The sequence below is a fragment of the Centrocercus urophasianus genome, unplaced genomic scaffold, assembly GCF_019232065.1.
Source record: "Centrocercus urophasianus isolate 14NV4802_14NV808 unplaced genomic scaffold, USGS_Curo_1.0 seq_11, whole genome shotgun sequence".
In the NCBI taxonomy this organism is placed as follows: Eukaryota; Metazoa; Chordata; class Aves; order Galliformes; family Phasianidae; genus Centrocercus; species Centrocercus urophasianus.
In genome coordinates, this window is record NW_024884253.1 from 77,617,567 (window position 1) to 77,639,713 (window position 22,147).

At 41.7% G+C, this 22,147-nt stretch overlaps 1 protein-coding gene across 1 annotated transcript in view; it reads right to left on the reverse strand.

The window, feature by feature from the left end:
• Positions 1 to 1,116: 1,116 nt before the first annotated feature.
• BCL2 (BCL2 apoptosis regulator) overlaps positions 1,117 to 22,147 on the reverse strand; it is a 91,323-nt gene continuing 70,292 nt past the window's right edge. The window contains exon 2 of the mRNA XM_042808690.1: positions 1,117 to 5,906. Within this exon, the coding sequence (XP_042664624.1) occupies positions 5,772 to 5,906 (135 nt within the window). The 3' untranslated portion in view covers positions 1,117 to 5,771. The remainder of the gene's footprint in view (positions 5,907 to 22,147) is intronic.

The window sequence follows — 22,147 nt, forward strand, 5'->3', positions numbered from 1 at the left end:
ATGGTTCCTTAGATGTGATATTGGATGCTCTTTTTTGGGATCAAGAGAAGGAAGAAAAGTAGCAACAGAACTTAACTGCCTGCACGAAAGCTAAACCCTGTCCTTTGTTGGCTGCTGACAGTACAGATACTTCCAAAGCATGCCTGTAGTGCATAATTCACATAGTATTCACAGAAGAAGCCCGCTGGTGCTCTTCCAAGTACTGCCCATAGTAAACCCCATTTAGAAGTGACTTTGCCCCAAAGTGTCATTTGGAGCTCGCAGTCCAAAGTGAACCTGCCTGAAAGGAGTGACGTGAGCTGACAGACTCACTAAATCTGTGGTTCCAGCCAGCGTGAACTACAGCGAAGGAAAAGACTTTTTTTTTGTCAGAGCTGCAGATAATCTCAGCTGAGGTGCTGACTTGCAGCCCTACAGCTCTGAGTGTTGTAGTGAGCGTGACAGGGTGCTGTGAGAGGGAGTGATAGCTACGAAACATGAAGCACCCGATTAACCGGTCTGCTAATGGTCAAAGCAAGCAGAGAGTTCTTCCATCTTCTGCCCTGACAGTCCAGGCAGACCAAGGAACCACCTTAACTACTTCGAATATCAACTCTCCCCCAGCCTTAAGGGCAGCCCCTAGACAGAAGCACGTTAGACCATCAAAGATGAATGTTATAAATACATTCTTGCACATCTATTAAACGTTTTGATATTAGCTTGAAAAATGCCACAGCATTAAAAAAATAAAAATTTAAAATTTTGCTTATGTGCCTCTGTTACATAAATCTCAAAGATGTACACTTTGTTTTGTTTTGTTTTCCTTTTTAAAGCATCTCTGCTGCCTTGAAGTTTAGCAAGGGTCATGTTTGTTTTTAGGAGAGCTCAAACTCAGTTGCCTTCCCAGTTCCAGGGGGCTTTACAAAATCATCAGATATCTTAGATTCAGAGAACACATGTGGGTAAGCTGTACTTCAACAATGTCACTGTAGCCTGAAGACGTTAACACAGAGCAGAATGTCAACAGAACAACCAGGAAGGAAACACTACATTTCATTGACAAGATTGCCCTCGTAACTATTGGAGCTGTGTTTTATCAACCAATCCTAAACAAGTCCAACGCAAAACAAGTCTTACCTCACAGTGTGCTTTATTATTTTTCCACAATATTAACTAGACAGACATGGAAAGTTTAATGGCAGCATGTTCTTATAACATTTTAAAGACAAAGAACGACATAATCATATTAAATGATGATAAACTGACAAACTACATTACCGTACATACATCATCCAAAGGTACTGGATAAACGATATCTGCTTATGTACATTTATGCTGGTGATAATTAAAATTCAAATATTCAGAAGAAAAAGAAAAAAATATGCTAATTAAATTATAAAAATATACATTTTTTTTTCCTGTGGAATTCTTAATGCTGTATAACTTGCCAAGAAAGGTTTCATTGTGTGATGAAGCTGCATTAACTTAGTATAGGAGTGTGATTTAAAAGAAATACAGATTAAATTGGCTCTTTGTCTTCCTTTTGTTTAGCCTTGATTGAAAGAGAGAGAAGAATGAAAAACAAAGCTGGGTTTTTGCAGTGAGAAAGAATTTTTATACTCATAAATCAGAAGATGTTTAAATTTTCGAATACTACTGAGCCATTAACTTGTAATACAAATGAATCATTTTGCTAGCTTGTTTAAAGACAGAGAGAGGAAAAAAGACAGGCTTTAAACATGCTACTTCACTACACTTATAATCAATAGGAGTTCTAGGCTGGTGAAGTCAGATGCAGGTGCATGGCTAACCATAGTGTCATGCTTTAGGGACAAAGCATGCAGTCCTTATGCGCATCTGACTCCTACGGACTCAGCTGGGGAGACTGTGTGCAAGCAAGGCTTGGGTGTCCTGAATCTGTATTCTTTGAACTGTACCACATCAACGTTTCCTCCGCACATCTGGTTTCAAAGAAACATTTTTCTATTACTGTTCTCAATTAGTGCAATCTTACTCAGGCTGTTTAATCTCAAATCACAGCAGCAAACAAATGAGCTCTTGTAACAAGTGGATACTTTTAGAATAATTTTAAAATAATTCTGTAGCTGAACATTCTTAGTAATTGCAGTCACATCATAGTGCATGGTTTTGTAGCTGGTTTTAGTTAAAAGTAATTTTCAGACCATCACGGGTGGACTCCTGCATCATCTGAAACTTGAGATTTTCTTACACACCAGTGTCATTCTCCATCTCTTCCAGCCCCCTTCCCTATCTGTATATTATTCTCCATTACCTCCAAAGCCCTGTTCCTCCTTTCTTAAATCCAGTGCTTGTTCTATTAAGAAACGTTCTCTGTGTCAGCTCTGATTCCAGAACACTGAACTTGCAGATTATTTTCCTTGTTTTTCTGTTTATTCCCAAGATACTGATCAGTAACAGATCTTAAGTGACTGTACAGATACTTTCTTTTTCCAGGGATAAAACGTTTTCCTTCATTATTTTCTTAATAAACGAGGTGGAAAAGAATTAATGACAAATAAATAAAACACAGTCAAATAAAGTATTACTCTCAAATTTCTAAGGATTTTCTGTTATGCAAAAGACTGCCTTCAGCATTAATGAAGTTTTATACTGAAAAATAATTGTGATGAGTCTGTAATGGGTTACTCTGCCCTTGCATCACCCTTTTTCAAGGGAAAGAATGAGAGATGAACCAATTCCTTGTAACAGTCATCTTTAAGCACGGAGATATTTCAGTGTTCTCTTCACTTCTCTCTACTTCTTGACCTCTTCCTTTGTTGTCCTCTGGTCTTCCACATCTAACCATCTTCAGAAGTCTCCCTCTTCTCTTCACTTTTTGCTTTGACAACCTGGATACACTGGGAACATTCAGGAGCATGTGTTCACATGCTGACAGAGGATGAATTGTCACTGAAGTGTAGTCTTAGAGCATGCAAGTCTATAAGGCAATTTGTGGGAAAAAACTCTATGGGAAGATGTAATGAGGAACAGAAAAGACAGGAATTATTGAGAAAGAAATGCAAGAGTGAGAGGAGAGGATTTTATTAAAGAAGTTCAAGCTTTTATATACATTCAACGTTTCTACTATGTTTCTTAATAAATGTATCATCAACTACCATTATACCTAATGCAGCCACAATACTGTACTATTCTGCAGTCAGGATGGGAAAACTCCGTTAACTCTTTAATAAAATAAAATCATCAACAGTCATCGTGACTCTTCTTTTTGCCTGGAATTAACTAATACACTGGGTAGTCCAGTGAGTAGACACAGCAGAACACAAATCCTCAATATTCATTTAAATGTGTCGTCATGTGTCGTCTTCATATTATTTCTAAAGCAGCTTTAAAAAACTTTTGCCATTGGAAGGTATTAAAAATAAAACCCATTCAAATTATCCTGGTAGTATAGCAGCACTGGAATTGATAGTTACTCTTTTACTACTTTTGACAATGTAAACCTTTAATAAAATAAACAATTTTGAAACAATTTGAGGTCTAATAGTTCATGAACTTTAATGGGCGTACGGGCACAAATCGAAACGAAGACTAGATTGTGAAATGAAACATTAGCTTGATAGCAGCCAATTCCAGTTTTGAAATCAGCTTCAGACACGTTCAGCTTCGCAGCTGAAAAAAACAAAGCCCACACTCAATCCGCAATACTTGGTTGCTCCCATTTCAAATATTTCTCATATGAATCCTGCACACATATGCCCACTTCTGACAGAAGCTCTGAAAACACCGCAGGTGTTTCTGGTTCTATGAATTTTTTTCTTTTTTTTAAATCAATTCTAGTTTTAGTCACACTTCTGTGATCTTAGAAACACTTCCTTTGTATGTTTCTGTGAAATTGTAAGTCATTTCAAATTGGAAAGGTAAGCTCGTTCCATCTTTGCTCATACAAAGTGTAGGTGCCATGACTAAATAGCAGTAAAAATGCTGAGATGTACAACTCTTAAAACAAACAAACAAACAAAAAAGCAGCTTTGAAGACACAACATCAACTACAGCCTTAACATTGAACACATTACATTCCCAAGTTAATGGAGATATTTTGCATATAATGCCACAAAGTTATCCATCTGAAATCTTGAGGTTGAATCTACAGTTTATTCACTGCATTTTTTTTTCACCCTTATAGCACTTTTGTATTGTACGGTACGTTTCATTCAGAGCTTTAAAACCTTTTCTTTCTATCTCTGAACGTCCATTTACCCACAAATCCCAGGTTTCAAAAGTTTAGTAGAAAAAATAGGAGCGTTTGATTGAAGATGGTGATGTCCATCACACAGAGCAGTCCATGCAACGCACTCGGATTCTTCTGCTTCGTCAGCAATTCCGGCCCCCTCCGAGCACATGGAAAGCCCTGCTCTGACATACATCAACACACCTGGTCTTAGAACACAGGTCTGCTTATAAAACTGTATACCAAGGTATTCTGCACTAACTGTACTTGAGTTGCATTTCTAAGAGGGGCAGATGGCTTCACCCTCCCCTTTTTCCTCCACCCTGTTTTCGCTTGAAACGACAGTAGGCACCTGTGCGATCGAGGTGTCAGAGAGTCTCTGTCCAGATAGAGGAGTTGGAGTTTCTTCTTCATCTTTTCTTCAGTAGACAGTTCTAGGAAATTATTAGCATGAAATGACTTTGGGGGTGAGGGGCAGGAGGATAAAGCTCACTTTCTTTTTGTTATGAAAATGAACTTGATTTTGGTGTCTGGTTTGAGAAACAAGGATAGTCAGAGCTAATTTGCAACTCAGCTGAGGTCTGTTTCTTGCCAAATAAAATTAAAATCTTTTTCAACTTTCAGGGATTTGGAGACCACATTTAATTGGTTTCAAACCCCTGGAGGAACTCCGTAAGTAAACAGGATTAGTTGCAGATATGAGCCCTAAAGTGGGACGCAGGTCAGGTCTTCAGACTCCAGCTCTGCTCTGTAGAAGCAGGCACTTAAGGTCTCCTGATGTTTCTCTGTCAGTAGCCGTGAAAACTTTTTACTGCTAAGAAAATCACTGGAACAGTAACTTCCTGCAAGCCCCAAAGATTTAACTTCACACATTTATAAAGAAAAGTATTTGAGTTGACACATAGTAGGGTATAGGATGATACTATCATGACTATGATGCGATGGCACGACTGGTAACTTGAAAATGCATGTCTACAAGGCAGAGGCAATTGTATTTCAAGCTGTAGGGATAGCCAAGTCTCCTTCAAGAAGTTGCCATTTGGACTGCACACACGTACCATGTTGAGTCGCTTACTCTGACCGCTCTTGCTGGCAGGACAGGATTAGAACTTTGTTCACGTTGACCTCATCTGTCAGAGCACTCCTGGCCATCCAAAAATTGCAAGGAAATCTACACAATTACACAGCCTTTAGCAGCTCAAGTAACTGCCTTCCTAAGTATAAGCAGGTAGGTCTTTGTCAGTATACTTGCTCTTCGCAGATAAAATAATCCAGACAACTGCATTGATTAAAAAAAGAACCGAAAATACTTTGGGGCTCATTAAAGTTAAGAATAACAACATGGTGTGACGACAGATACAACTTGCAGAGTTTCTGAAAATAGCAGGTTAAAATGTAAATATATTTTAATAAATAATTTTCCTGCAATGTAAAAATAAATGATTTTTCCTTTGGCAGTAATAGCTGATTTAATCTTTAGCCAGGAAGTTGTTTTGCTCATAAAATACCATTGTGCTACAGAAAAAAAATATTATTTTGCTGTTTTGAAAGACTTTTGTAATCCACGATAAACTGGGTGACTCTACTTATGTCCAAGATAAGCGCCAAGAGTGATGCAAGCTCCCACCAGAACCAGGCTCAGGATGGTCTTCAGAGAGATCCAGGAGAAATCAAACAAAGGCCTCATACTGTTGCCATACAATTCCACGAAGGCATCCTAGAGAGGGAAATAAAGGAACATCAGAATCACAGTAACTCTCGAAGAGGAGGAGAGCTTCCACATGCAGCAATCCTCCGGCAATCCCTCCAGTAGAAAAAAACTCACAACACATCAACGTATGAAAATAGTGATTCGGGAGCTATGTTTTTACGTGGTGCTTAGCACAAAGACCTCCTGCCTATTTCTTAACAAATATTGCTGTAATTACTTACACTCTTACATCTGTTTTAAGCATGCCCTGTCCAATAGCAAATATAGTAAAAGCATTTTTAAGCATGAGTAACTCCCCTTTGGCTCCTGAATGTGTATACACAAAAACAGACAAAGGAAGGAACGGAGGAGATTGAAACTTCATTCTCCGAAACTTTTGCTTCCACTGGAAACTGGGCATCTATTTTGCTCATCAGTATTTAGTGAGTTCTTTAGGGATGGATTCCATGTAGTAGTCACTGAGATGTTTCTTCTGTGTGAGTTGAAGCTGTTAGGGTGCAGTTCTGTGTTACGTCACTGCTGGCCTTTCATGACTCTCACCGAAAGGGGTGACACCTCACTCCTGTGTTCTTCATAGTCATTCCTTTGATGTAAGAGTGGTCTGTTTTTGTGCTCCATAAATACAATGGGATTTTGACTGGGTTAGTGATCAGATCGGTAACACTCTGTGCTTAATGTGTTTCTTTCAAACATGAAACCTGAGAACACTCAGAGAGGTAAACCACACTGCATTGCATGAAAGCAATGAATAATGAAGCTGAATGACTTAAAAAAAAAAGAAAAGAAAAAGGAGAAAAAATAGCAGAGGTTAGGACAACTCTTTCCTTGTGCAACCAATTAAGGTCTGCACCCAAACCACAGAGATAAACCCATCAGACAGCTATCCATTGTAGGGTTTACATCATTCTCTATTATCCTAGGCTTCCAAATTTTTGTAAAAGCAAACATTCTCTGTTTCTGTTATGTTGCCTTTAGACATTTTGTCATGTTACTATGCTAGGCGCTAACCTGCCTTCTGCAAATGCATCCATGTCGTGGATTACAGCAAGAATGAAGAGTAACAGCTCTCTGCCATTCTCAGAAACCTTTCAACCAGATGCATTTCGCATAAATTACATACATTAAATAGCCTTCATCATTAGCCTTTTCTAGATATTGTTAAAATAAGTGCATTTATGGTTATACCACGAGAGGGCGTGTAAGGGTTTTTTATATTGTGCCATTTTGACTCCTGTCCACTAGAGCGAGATGCAAATAAATAAAATGTTTGTAATCTCAAAATGTGCTTTTATATTAAGTAATATTGGTGCATGCTGTAGGTAAGAGTGAGTGTGTCAGTAACAGAATAGCTACGGGGTTTGCCCAACAGTTTGACCCAAATCATCTTCCTCCTGATATTTCTCAATGCTTCCTCCTCCAGGTAATCATTTTCAAACCTGAGTATCCAAGACAATATTGTTAAGTGAAGGCAGTTTAACCTTTGGGGTCAATGTCTTAATGCAAACTGTTCTTCCCTGCAAAAATTCAGCAACTTTTGCATAACTGTGTTGTGTTTGAAATAGACATTGCCAAACCCTGGCCTCAATATTCTGCTGTGCTGATGAAGAGCCGAGAAGTACAGAGTTTGCTGCGCAGTTCTTTGGATGGCTTCCTTTATTTCTCCTTAAGGCTATGAAGTAACACAATATCCTAAAATGTTACAGACTGGGCTAAATCCTGTTGCCGCCAGTGCAGACTCACTGACTTCCATGGGAGCTTTGTCTGGATAGAGAGTTCAAGATCATGCCTTATAAAAATACAAGAAGGGTAAAGTTCAAAACTTGGTGATATCATAATGGGTGGAAAACAGAGGAAATGAAAAAAAAAAATACCATGGAAATGCAAGTCGTGAAAATATTTTAATGTTACATTTCCATGGTTTCTTTCTGTGGGCTGAGTCTCACTTCTGTGTAGTTATGACAGCCGACACACATCCAGTACCAACTGCAAAATGAGCACATTTTGTGCCTTCTTTCTACCCATGTTTAGCAACGTTCAGCCCAGTTTGCCCGAGAGGCCATTTCTAACAGTTCAGTAGAACCCTTGGAATTCACTGTGAGGATGGATAGAGGGTTACAGTGGAACTTGAAGACAAAGCAAACGTATGCTACAACGTGTGGTTCAAAAGAGGAATGCTAACAAAAAATGTGCAGCATGCAGTACTTTTTTTTCTGAGATTATACAACAATAACATGAACCCAGCCTAATGGTGTCTGCACTATATATTACAAGTAGCTCTTTATGATCATTCTCCCTCCCCTTCTCAAACATCCTGATTAGGCCTATTTCCGAAGCTTGTTTGAACAGCCTGTCACTATTTGTTTAAGTTTCAAACCTGTTTTAAATAAACACATGTCCATTTTATGTACTAAAACAAGGAGAGGGGGAGGGACCCATTACTGAAAATTTTTAGCACAAGGAGAACCCTAAACAGAATCCTGACTGTTTCATAAGGTTTGCCTTCTATAAACCCACATATTGGTCACTGGATTTTTGTCACCTAAACCAGTCTGTTTAAAATAGGAGACTCTGCACTAAAACAAATAAGCTTAACAAAATTGCTTGAAACACTTGATGTCGTCTGAAAAGCACTCTTTGTAATGAAAGCAAGGGTCCCCTCAGCAAATGGACCGAGGCAAGTTTTGGCTTGGTCAGTCCTTCTGGAAATCTCACACGGTTGGAAACAAAAGGGTTGTAGGCCTTTATTTTAAGACCTGACTATTTAAAATTTAATGGAATGTTATATCCTGGATGTAAAATTATATCAGGGCAGTTAAAAATTATATGGAAAAGAGCTCTTCATTCGGACCTGTAAGTTGCTCGAAAGTAATTTCTTTAGAAGCTTTTATGAAGTCAAATCATCCTGTCATTCCTTTATGGCCTGCATTCACGCTGACCGTTTCAACACAGCAAGAAAGATGGAAGTGGTAAAGGGAAGAACGCTCTGCTCAGCTCCTCATGGTCCCCGTGCAGCGAGGTGCACGCTTCACCCATCTGGGCGTACATGGTGGGCCAGGGCCAAGAGCCCCACTGCCCACCGAGCTGCCCATGGGGAGGGCAGGTCCCGAACAGACCCCGGTGGAGTTTGGCACCCACGGAGGATAAGGAGGCGTGATGGTGATGATGGTGTCCTGAGTGGTGTCCTGGTTCAGACCAGAGGCTCTCGATTGCACTGCCCCTCTTGCCTACTGGCCCAAATTTGGCAGTGCTGATCCAAGAAACAAATATCATCCGTAACTACACAAACGTTTGTTACTTGCATTTGGGTTTTAATAAGTCGAAGTCCTTTTGCAGCTCGGCCTCCATCCCTGCCTGAGAGGCAAGGCCTAGCCTCGAGGCTGCAGAGGAGTCAGTACTTCCCATATGCTGAGCCCAGCACTGCATTACTGGCACGAGTGCTCCCCCCGTCAAGGCCAAGGGAAAAGCCAACCTCAGCGTGGCATTATGCATTTATGGCTGAGGGGGTGGTAGGGAGAGCAAACATGAGGAAGTAAAGACTTCCTTTTTCTACCTGAATCAAACAGCTGTTGAGGAAGTGACTTTATTTCCCTCGTTATCATTGGTTTGACAGGATATCCTCTTGAGCCACATTGTACTGAATGAAGAGCTGGTGAGCCTTCCATTTTACTGAGCGGGAATTGGCTCGCAGCTATTCTCTGCTGCTCTCTCTTTGACTCCAAAACAAACAAACAAATACCAGCTCCAGACTTTTGAAGAAACCTGCCCAGGTCTGAATGACACCGTGCTGCCATCTGTCACGGCGGGAGAAGGAATGACATCCACTCCAGTGCCAAGATTTAGCGGTTGAATGACTTTTCACTCACCCCTGCCTCAATATGAGTGACAAAAATTCTCATTAAAGCCTTCGTTCCTGCACGGTTACTCATTCCAGAGGTGATTCGAGGAGGGAGGGAGCGAACAGAGCTGCTTAAATCGTCTTGTATTTTTTTATGCAGTGAAACCTCATTAAAATGTCATCTTGAAGCTAATGAGAAAAGTTCTTGGAACACAAAAAAAAGCAGACAAATCTATCGCAGTTCTTCTCTTGAAGAGCTCTTGAGTCCTCTATGGAAACCCAAGTACTGAGGAGATGCAAATCAGGGCAGCTGAGGCGCTGATGGTGTTGTGCCAAGGTGCAGAGTTTCATATGGCTGGTGTCTTTAGACGGGCTGGTGTCTTTGTACGCCCGGGAGTGCTGACATGCTGGCACTCCAACCTGGTCTACTTCATCAAATCATAATGTGCAGGAAAGGAACTGTCACCACTGACCACTGGCAGAGATCGCACCCAGGGACTGGCTTCGGCACAGCTACACCTGATCAAATCCCCATCCAGGTGGGGCTTTTTAACCCCTCACCTTTTCCTGTGGTAGAAATGGATCCGTTCTGGATTCTCTGTTTTCACAATACAATACATAGTCCTAGAGCTGCAGCTTCAATTAGTTTGTGTCTGCATACCCTTTTTTCTATCCAGTGATATCTGAAGTTTGTGACTGGACAAAACTGGTTCTCGTCACAGCGGTCTCACGTATCTTCTTCGTTCCATGTTTTTGTCTTTTGTTTAAATACTTACATGGTGACCCTATGTTCTGGGGCACGTCTTGCAGCTCTTATTGATGCCAGGCTCTCACTGAAGTATATGTAAATTCAAATCAATGGAAATACTATTTGCATAGGGCTGACTAAACACAGCACTCAGATGCAGACATTTATGGGGTAAGGAATAGTCGCGGTTAGATTTCTTCATAGGAACTGATGCATGTGCTTAGAAATGCATAAATAAATCTGACTGGGTATAGCAATGGGGGTGACTGTTCCAGTTCATGCTGCTGGAAAGTGAACCTGTTGGCAGATAGATTTCCTCCAGAGCTGACAGAGATGAAGGATAAACCTACACTATGGGGAATGGTCAAGCTATTTCTCTTTAAATATGGGTTTAGTAAGGTGCGGATCATTCAGCTTGCATGGAAAGCCATGCGGTGTTCAGACAAGGCTGCATTCTTGTTAAACCAAGTCAGCATGAGAAATGTTTCAGCAATTTTGTCTTGGCGTCTCTGCTTAATTCAGTTAGACGTGGCCCTGCAATATGCAAAAGCCCAGACCTAGGGGAGGTTGCCTGGTTTTCTTATTCCTGGAAAGGCCCACACTAAACTGAAGTATTTCTGGCATCAGCTGTGCAACGTCACTGCAGCAGTTCATTGGTGGTATTTAATGGGTGCCACTTATGGAGAAGCAATATTAGCATTAAGGAAAGAAAGAAGGCGAGGAGGCAGTCTGGAGAAAATCCTCCATGTTCAAACTGCTCTGCTCAGTCCTTGACAAGTTCTTCTTTTCTGCAAATTGGTGAGCCCATTCAACCAATTTTCTATTTCTTTATATTGATATATAGCAGCCTTAGTTTTAACTTCCGAAGTTACACTACTTGGGCTGAATGGTAGAAGCTGTATATAATTCATACACAGAAAGAAATCGCAATGCATTTTCACCCATCTCAGTTGCACCAAGAACCATTCAATTTTAGGCCACCTTCTTCTTCCAGTCAAATTTATCAAACCATTTTTAAGAAGTTTACATTCACATACAGAGGTAAACTTAGGAGACGCCACAGAGATTTGTGGACCACTGTGGAGAACAGAACAGGCATCACAGAATTGGTAAAGGAGCTCATCCTCTAACACCACAAACTTGATGATCCTTGGGGTTCCTTCCAACCCAAACCATTCTATGATTCTGTGCACACTTTGCAAAGAAACACCGTGCACTGGGACCATTGGCACAGCTTTAGAATGATTCTAAAGTAAAAATAATGGCAAAATGGGTCTGAAAGATGACAGGCCTGATTCTCTCAAAGTCTTGTCTAAACTCTCAGTAATTTACTTTTAATGTGAGTGACCTTACACTGGAAATAGTCTACCTAATTTTAAACCCCAAATTTGAACATTTGGTTCTGGCAGGTATTTTGCTAGTAATAAAGGGAAATACGTGTATGTGCACACCATTATGTTCCCCACATGCTCCAGCTGCCAGCATCTGTCACTCTCAGGATGCAGCATAAGAGTTAAATCATGTAACAGTCTGAGAAATGGGAACTGAAAGTAGCTGCTTGTAGAAATGCTCAAAGTGTTTGGCACAGCTTTTGTCATCAGCCCACCGCTTGGGCAACGGAGGGCTCTGTTTAATAAATTTATCCTGCTGTGCCGTGAAAGGGCTCAAGGCACAGGTATTAGCTGAGGTAAACAGGTAAAAAAGAAAGACAGAAGGAGCAAGGGTTTGCCAAGGCAGGGCTCACTCAGAGTGGTCTCTGCCAGGACAGGCAGCGCATGTGAATGTGGAGGGTGGAATCGAACTAGTCTGAGCAGGTTGTGCCATCAGCTGAGCCACGAGGGACCAGTCACACATTTTCCCTGCTGCTTGTTTTAACATCTCTTAGGGAAATACTCGATCCGCTGTTTGCTGTCTAAACACAGAGTTCTGATCCCCAGGCCCCTTGGCTTGCCTGCCTTGCACTCCGCCTTGAGTGCAGCACACAGAAGCATTGCTGTGGCCGTAGCGCTCCGGCCCCACACCGGCCAACACTGCACTGCTGCAGAACCTCTGGTAAAAGTTCAGGCAAAGCCACTGGCACTGTCTTCAGAAATGCCATGCATTCCTCACATGGCTCATAGTAGGCTTTTGCTGTTGGTTTTTTTTTTTTTAAGATCTTGTGACAATCAGTTGATTTACGAAGGGAAAGAAACGGCGAAGGTTATCTTATGATAAAGTAATCTTATGATATATCTTGATATATCTGCAATTTAGCAAGTAAGCACCAAAAAAAAAAAAAAAAAAAAAAAAAGAAAAGAAAGAAAGAAAAAAGAAAAAGAACGAAAAAAAGCTTGAGCAATATAAAAAATGCTGTAGGCTTAAATGGGCAGGTAGAAGCTACCAGGGACCATGTGGAAAATATGAATGTGCGTGTGTTTTCTTTGGCGAGCAGCACCTCATTAGCAGCCCAGTCCATTTTTGCTCACCTTTGAAAGCCTTATTTGAGGAAGGGACAGGCAGAGATTTTTGGTAATGGATTTCCCGTGCCATTTCCTACACCTATCCTTGTGTGCTGTGCCCCAGCTGGTGCTGTAGGAGCAAGCTGTAAGCCCCCTGCCATCGCCCAGCACACAAGGGGGGGAAGACCTCTGGCATCAGCACACAATGCTTTGCTGGATCACCTTGCGGGGCTGCTCTACTCTGTGCTGTTCCTGAAGGCCTCTCAGTGGCTTGTTCTATGTTTTCATCATGTCACAGCCAAGTGGTAATGGGGAATTAACACAATGGGAAGTTCCTGGCCTGCATTGGCTCAGAAGAGATTTTTTTTGGTCCGAGTGCTTCCATTCCACTCCTCCTGTCTATTCTGTTCACCACAAAACCACGAGACCTGGGAGACTAGTGATGGGTGACCAAGCAGGGAAGGAAGCTAGAGGCTGTGCAGACTGAGGAAAGTGGGAATTTAGGCAAAGTCAACTGCCTGTCACCTGTTGTCAAGGCAGCTTTATGAGTTGCCTGACAGGCACTCATAAGGGCGGGCTGGGAAAACCTCAAGTATTCTGTTCATCCAGAAAGCCGTTTGGCAAGTACTGTCAGGTAAGAGCTAATAGGGACCGTATGAAAAGAACAAGGAAAATCAGGGTGTGAGGATATGGTTCACAAACTGATTGAAGGGCTTTGTTTTGCTATTCAAAACAGCTCTTAAATTAATTTGCATACACAGTTGTAACACATTAACTACAACCATCAGATTTATTTAAATGCCACCATGCAAAAACAAAGTAAGAAGGCTTAATGAAACGCAAATAATCTCTGTCCCTCCATCTCCAAAACCATCAGCAAGCATCCCACAGGAGAAGTGCTAATAATTCCCTTTCCCAGGACCCACCTGCTCTTTCCTCCTTTCTAATCCTTCCTCCCACCCAGAAGCAAGTACCATAGGGATGTTTGACAGAGACACACCTCTGACCCTTACGCATGCTTTAATTCCTCTGTAAAAGGTAATGATGTATAGCTGATACATGAAAGGGCGCGAAGTCTGTGTGTTTCCTCCCAGTGGAAAGCTCTGAAAAATGTCAGACATTGGTAGCAGGAGAACAAGGGTCATTTTCTACAACAGAAGCTGTGCCAGTGTCACTGCTCTGGCCAAATCCCTTGATGGAGACAAGGCTTACACCATCAAAGGAAGCTCCAGCATGCTTGAAATACCTCCCAGACAACATGAGCTGCACTGACAGAAAGACTCTGCTACCCCGTGTTAAGTCCACATAAGTCTACCTAGTGGGAAGGGGAACCGTGCCAAAAAGTTATCTCTGCAGACTACCATAGTGATTTTTTCCCCGTGAGATAGTTATGCTGGCCAGACTTCATCAGGTAGACCTAAGGAACCATTATTTGCAAAATAAGATTGTAATTTATTTTAACCAGATGTTCAGCACTGATCTGTGTCTGTGCACTCAACCTCATTTTTACTGTGAAAGAGATATACCTTGGGCACCAGTGAGGTTTTAAAAACTTAATGCTGAAATCTAAGGCTGTAGAGGGTTCTTCTTTTCTTTTAGTGTTTATGCGTAGTTCCCAATGAAGTAAGCAGGTGTTCCTGAGCTTTGCTGCTATCAATCGGATCTCCTGCAGGTTTTGCAGGGCAGAAGTCTCAGCTCTCCTGTGTACCAGATGCTCGCATTAATTGCTGGAGCAAGTCACGTGCTGCTCCTTACAACCTGGCAGCACTGGCTGCTCAGGGTGAGGGCTGAGGCAATCTAGAATGCCAGCCCTCTGAAACAACAGGTCCCTCATGGTTTTCTTTGGAGCCCGGTGCTTCTGAGAGGAGACAGAGGCTGTGCTGCTGCAGGATGATGGACACAAGGGCGGTCACACTGCTGTCACCGGAGCCTGAAGCACCGCTATCAACAAGTTACACATACACATCCTTGGGAACAGCTGAAATACAGCTCAGCCTGCATTCCTATGGCCAGTCATTCAAAACAGAAACTAAAGGATTTGGTTAACTGCTTTTTTTTCTTTCCTTTTTTTTTTTTTTTTAAATGCCTGCATGTCCTTGCAGATCATTCACAAAGAGCTGAGCATTTATATTTCCTGTTGACGAACTTTGAAAGGGAGAATGCCAATGGAAATTGGATCTCTTAATGAACAAGTTCTGTGGACAGCAAGTCAGATGCAAATTCATGAAGTATTTAAATCTGTCGTTGTGACCTTGAACTAACACTGCTAGGAAGCAGAAAGCCCTTCACTTAGGCAGGAAAGACTGGTAATTACTTGGTGCGTCGGTGTTTCCAAGGGAGCAGAAATGTCATGCTAAAGTTCAGATACTCAAAGGAAAGACTGAGAAACAAAATTGCGAATATCAGCCAAATAAAAAAAGAAAAGAAAAATGCATTACCTATGAAATCAGTGCTTGAAAGCTTTCCCACTTTTTAAGACAAATACGACTTCATAGATTGGAAGCTGCAGATCAAAATGGCTATACAGGCCAAAATCAAGCCATTTGCTTTTCTGAAAACTTCTACATGCAGGTGGGCCTATATGGCAGAATGCAGTTCTAAGGAGAAAAGAGGGAGCTGACCTCATGCCAAACAAGCTGGCCCAGGGGCAGGTGTATGGATGCAAGTACTGTAGGTGCATAAGAACAGTACAGCGAGCAGGCTAACTACTCCTGCTGTGAAACTTGTGCAATTACTGCATAGGCACAGTTCATCTACCAGAAAGAATTGCTGGCTTCATTTGTGCACAAAGAACTACAGCACTGCCTTCTCTGTGTAGCAATGCGCACAGTGACTCCTGCCCAAGCAGCTGCTGCTGCAAGGCCAGGTTCTCTTGCCCAGGCACTTCCAAGTAGCCTCAAGAATTTCATTAAAGCATTCACCTGCCCTCAATGAAATGCCAGAGGAAGTGGTTGCAGGAGCTGAGGGATTCATGTGTGGTGGAGGGAAAAGGGCCAGATCTGGAAGTAGGTTTTGCAGTTATCTAGAGGATTAACCACAAATAACTCTTGTTTGCCACACCTCCTGTGCCTGTCTCTCTTCAGATGATGACCTGTGTCCATCTAGACCCTCTTTGCATCACAGTTCAGCTATTACGGTCACCTTGCTTTTTCTTCATCAAGCCTTCCATCGCAGATGTCTGCTGCTTCTGTCCCAGAGCGGGAAGCCACCAGGTCTGTTTCCACTGGCTCTGCAATAGGAGGAGCTTCCTGCCACAGCAGCAACCCTCAGTTGCTGGCAATGAATGACTGGAATCCAGAGTATAAGTGACATAACCCCCCTCGGGAGATGCCTTCAGAATCTTCTCTAATTAACTGTTGCTGCTATAAGTTTAGACAAATCCAGGAAATCACATGCAAAATGCTGTCTGATTTTCTATCTAATCTTCTTCTATCTAGGTTCTTGTACCACACACATTGCTGTGGTATCTGAGCATCTTGGTGCCTGGATGCAACTCAGTCGAACCCTTTTCAAGCTAAGCTTCTGGCCAAACACTACTCCTACCTGCAGCCAACTGTTTTGCTATGAACAAACGGCAAAGAAGCATCTTCAAAGACTCCCCCAACGTACCAGCTTCTCTTGTCTTCCTTTCCCAGATAATGTAAGATTGGGAACCTTGCCAAGCATCACACTAAACCGAAAGAGACATTCAAATTGCTGCAAGTATAAGAGCCAAGGGAGCCCAGTCTGCCAGAATGTTATTGCAGCAGTCTCAAGGAGCTGATGGCATTAAGACTTCATTTTGTTGTGTGCCTGCCTGTCTAGGAGATGCTTCACTGGAGGCCAGAAAAGCATTGCTTCCTCAATATTAAATCCTAGCAACTTGGACAACTGCAAGTCATTTGTTAGCTTCAAGCTTTTGAATCAGTTTTCTTTCTTTTAAGATTGGAGGCATCTGATCCTGTGGTTACTGTTGCTTGAAACAGAACAACTGCTTTCAGGGGGGTTTCAAATACACGCCTTTCTGGTGAGCATATAATCAAAGCAGGAAAGCAGAAAGGGACCAACAGTCAGAAAGGTGATGAAAAGAAGCTGTGTTATATCTGGATGAGAAATACTAGACATAGGTTTGACTGATTTAAGCCCCAGTAAAGGAAAAGTTCAGAACTTATCTACATTTTAACTGCAAAGAAGCAATCCTCCCCCCAGGATGAACAGTTTATACTGTTTATATATCAAAGAGTATTCTGAGTCATTAACTGAAATATGTTGTGCTGGTAGAAGACAGTTATATCAGCAAGATTTTGCCTACATAAGGATTTGCACCAGCATAGTTTATATCCCTAAAAGAAGTCAAATGATGAACCAATACCAGCATAACATACAGTGCAAACAAGGCCTGAAAAATGGGGAAAATTTTGCAGGCCAACGTTTTAGGCTGTGCGTTTGTCTTTACAATTTGTGTTTTAAAAGTTCCTGTATGTGTATAAAGACAGCAGTTAAAATAAAAAGCAATCACTTAGAGCAACAAGAAATTAAAAGTAATCTAAAATCCCTTCTTTGTTTTGTCTATTTATTCCCACAGCTTTATTTGCAGAGGTGGTGGGAGTCAGCAAAAGAAGCTGAGATGAGCCTATGATCATAGTATTAAGTTGATTTGACTGTTAGATAACTTTAATTTAAATGTTCCCCACGGGGTTTCTGGTATTTTTTTTTCCTTATTTACTTCTCAAGACTATTTAATACTTTGACCTGAAGGAAGAAGATTTTGTACAAGCAAGAGGATTAAAGGTTCAAATTAGTTAAAGATGAAACAAATCTACTGATTCAACAAAGCCCTGTGTTCCCAGTGTCACCAATAATATTATCATATATTAAACTGTTAATGTGCTTGAAATGCCGAAAAAAAAAAGGCATTTAAAGCATAGGCTACAGGTAGCATTTGCTTCAAAAAGAAGTACTGATCCATTGCACACTTTTTAATCAACTTCTCAGAATTGCAGAATCACAGAATGGCCAGGGTTGGAAGGGACCTCAAGGATCATGAATCTCCAACCCCCTGCCACAGGCAGGGCCACCAACCTCCACATTCAATACTAGACCAGGCTGCCCAGGGCCCCATCCAATCTGGCCTTGAACACCTCCAGGGATGGAGCATCCACAACCTCTCTGGGCAGCCTGTTCCAGCACCTCACCTCTCTCATAGTAAAGAACTTCCCCCTGACATCCAACCTAAATCTTCCCTTCGCCAGCTTTAAACCATTTCTTCTTGTCCTGCCATTATCAACCCTTGTAAAGAGTTGATTCCCCTCATCCTGTTTGCAGGCTCCCTTTAGGTACTGGAAGGCTGCAATGAGGTCACCTCACAGCCTTCTCTTCTCCAGGCTGAACAAGCCCAGCTCCCTCAGCCTGTCTTTGTAGGGAAGGTGCCAGCCCTCTAAACATCTTCGTGCTCTCCTCTGGACCCTCTCCAACAGCTCCTTGCCTTTCTTGTACTGCAGGCTCCAGACCTGGACACAATACTAGAGATGGGGCCTCACAAGAGCAGAGTAGAGGGGGACAATCACCTTCCTGTCCCTGCTGGCCACCCTTCTTCTGATGGGAACCAATGGGAACTTCTATTCCACCCAAGTGGACATCCTATATGTCTATAATAACGGTGGGTTGTTAAATGGGCTCTTGTCATCCCTGTTTCACCTGGTATACTGGTTTTATCATCTTTGCCACTGATATCCACTCCTAAATTGTACCTCTAAAACTTCACTCTTTTTGTATCTTGGGTTGGTTTGGGTGTTTGTTTCTTTTTTTTTTGTTTTTTTTTTTTTTTGCATTCTCTGTCCAGGTACTCACTTTCAATGTGTTTCTTCAGCTATGCCACGTGTGATTCCCTGTTCCCTATGAGGACAGATTGAGAGCTGAGGCTGTTCAGCCTGGAGAAAAGAAGGCTCCAGGGTGACTTGGTAGTGGCATTTTAGAATCTAAAGGGGGACTATAAGAAGGAAGGGGACAGTCTCATTAGCAGGCTTTGTTGTGACAGTAGAAGGGGAAATGGTTTCAAAGATTTAGATTGAACATAAGGAGGAAGATTTTTACAGGAGGGGTGGTGAAGTACTGGAACAGGCTGTCCAGAGATACGATGGATGCCCCATCCCAGGAGACACTCAAGGTCAGGATGCATGGAGCTATGAGCAACCTGATCTCACTGTAGGTGTTCACTGCAGGGGAGTTGGACTAGGTGGCCTTTAAGGGTCCCTTCCAACACAAACAATTCTATGATTCTATGATTCCTTCCTTCTATGCCTCTGTGACCTTCCTTCCTTCATTGCCTGTTTTTCTTATTCATTTCCACGCACGCAGTATTGCCTTGCACGGTTTCTGCAAAGTATGCATACATACAGAAGTTACACCTTTTCATGCTGATATATTGCTCTACAGAGTCGAACTTAGTACAAACACAAGGTTGCCATTGTGCTAGCTAATCGTGCTTAAGCTGTGATCCCATCAGGCTTTAACTGCAGCTGGATGCCACAGTGCTGAGTGCAACTTAGGTGAGCGTAATTGCTAAGTCACATGCACTGTGAGGCTGCACAGTTCTAGTGGGACTCTTCAAAGCTGTGTTCTGACACAGACAGGAATTTAACGGGAAGAACAGCCCTGCTTAGTTCTCTGTGAGGCTGCAACATACATTTTGCATCTAGGATAAAGCTAAACTGCAATAACGATCCTATAAAAGGAGGCAGAGTTGGGCACAAGTGTTTGAAACCAGTTGTAGTCGGTTTGCTGCGAAACCGGCAAAATACCCTGCTGGAAAGCAGGAACATCTGGGCACTGAATAGCTGTAGTCCAGCCCACTCAGTGAATACCCAGCATACAGCAGGTGAAACACAAGTGGTAAGCTTTATCGTTAAGCTGGTAGCCACTGAACTATATGATCTGTCCGAAGGTTTTCAGTCTCCTGGGTAAGGGAACTGCTTCTCAAGTCCTTCTTTTCTGGTCATTTTTTAAGAGTAGACTCAGAAGGAGAAAGATGAAGTTGCTCCTTGCTTGATTTCCTAGGTAGTAAAGTATGTTCTTATGTAACAGTTTTCAAAAAATTTGAAGTAATACCACCTTGCAGAGATGAAAGTTTTGATCCACGTACATAAGAGCTGCTCAACTGAATCAGCCTTGTGATCCATTTGGACAGTCAGACTTACTGAGCCAGCTAATATCAGACTGTGAGTAATATCAGAGTTAACACTACTTTCTTCCTTTTGGGTTTCACTTTTCCAAGAAGATGTTGCACAAGGTGTCAAGAAATCTCTTCTAATACCTCCTGATCTGATCAAGCCTAGGGGAGTAACTGAAGTTCAAGTTACTACAGTTTTGTTAGCAGTTGGAGTTCTACACTGTTCACTGTTTCCTCTTCTTGAGTTGGGGATTATCAACAAAGACCAGCTAATGTCTTTACTTTCCTAAAGTTGTTAAAATGCTTCTGAATTTCTAGTCTCGAATTTCTTTGTCTTTGGAGATTCAGTTGTGTAGTGCTTGCCACTTAAAGGTCATCTAAATAGTGCGTATGCTATGCTATGCTTCCATACAGAAGTATCTCCTCTGCTTCTACGGACCAGCCTTTCCTTCCTCAACACTTTGTAGGTCAATATAAGGTCAATATAATGTTGTAGCACTATATTTCCCTACTGCCTACTATAATTGAAATCATCCTCCATGGCAAACGCTCCGATTGTTCTTTTGCTTTTAAGCTTGTTAAATTTGTTTAAATACTTACACTTACTCAACTCTTACATCCAATACCTTCCCAGTTTTACTGAATTCCCTTTTATGCTTTTACCAAAATTACGACTCTCTGATGATCGTAACTGGCATCATGTTCTCTGAATTCACAAGGTGCTGCCATATACACAGATGTCTTTAATAGACATATCTGACTAATACGTTCCCCAGATCCTCATAACTTCTTGCTTATTTGCCACGTCTACTTCTGTTCTGATTCTCTCCATTTTCTAGGCTCTCCCTTCCCCAGGTTTCCTCATTATCTCTCAGAGTTGAATGCCACCTCACAAAATCTTTTTGGCCACGCTCAGAAGTGCAGAGCTCCCACTGCTGTGCCAGGCTTGCAGATGAAATCAGGAACGACTTAGTCAAAGCGCTGTCTTGGACCTAGAGTTTGCCCATCGATCTAGTCAAATTAAATTAGTTCCCAGACAGTCTCCTGTTCTAAGCCAAATTCCTGTTCTTTTGACTGCGTTCCCTGGGATGACTGCGGGTGTTTGCTTTGCTGGTCTCATTTTGACCGATGGGAAACCATCTTCTGTGATAGCATCTTCAGGAAGGTGATCTAACCCTTGGCTCTGGCTTCTTAAAACAAAGTCTTGGCCAGGCTGTATCTAAGGGCCACCCTCCCCCCCACATGATGTTAATCCTCTGAGCTTCCTCAATTTCTCACAGACATTTCTGGGATTTCAGAATATTTGAAAGCGAAGAAGCAGAAGTGTTATGAGATGTAAGGTCCTTAACAAAAGATAACATGTTTTAAGCAGTTCCCTAGTCAAAATAAGAATTGCTATCTTTTTATCTGTCCCCCTTCAAATAAAATAATTAAAAATAACTAAAAAGTGAGCTTTTGGTTGTGCAAAAAAACAAAAGGTCAGTAGCAGCATTTCCCAAGAGTGTTCCTTCTCATTCTCACTGTGATGTATCTCATTTCCTTCAACCTTCAAAAAATAAGCTTTCAAGTTAGATTCCTAAACGCATAAGTAGGCACTTAAATGAACAGACTGGTTTTCCTCTTTTGGTTGCCTGAGGACAGTTAGGTGCCAGCCTTTGAAAGTTTTGGACGAAGGAATACATATCAAAGCTACAGTTTGAATGGAGACAACAGAAGCCGAACTCATGGTTCCAATTCTAAAATATTCTGCATTAATAAACATTGCATTGATAATCATGTAATTAAAAATTGTTGAGGCATTTTAAAAATCTTTTCTGAAAATCGTGCTTGCATTTACTGCACTATTTATTTAGCGGGTACCAGAATGGACAAATGAGATGGTGAGAACAGAAAAAACTTTCCAGTGGGAAGAGAGAGGGAACTGGAGCTAGTCCTATTAGTAAGTAACCAAATAACTGAACAAGGAATCCATTGAATAATGAGTGACAGGGAGAGTGAACATAGCTATGGAGTCTCCACACTCCCAGTCCCAGGTACTTCAGTTACATAAAGGAATTACAGAAATTCAAGACTGGTAAG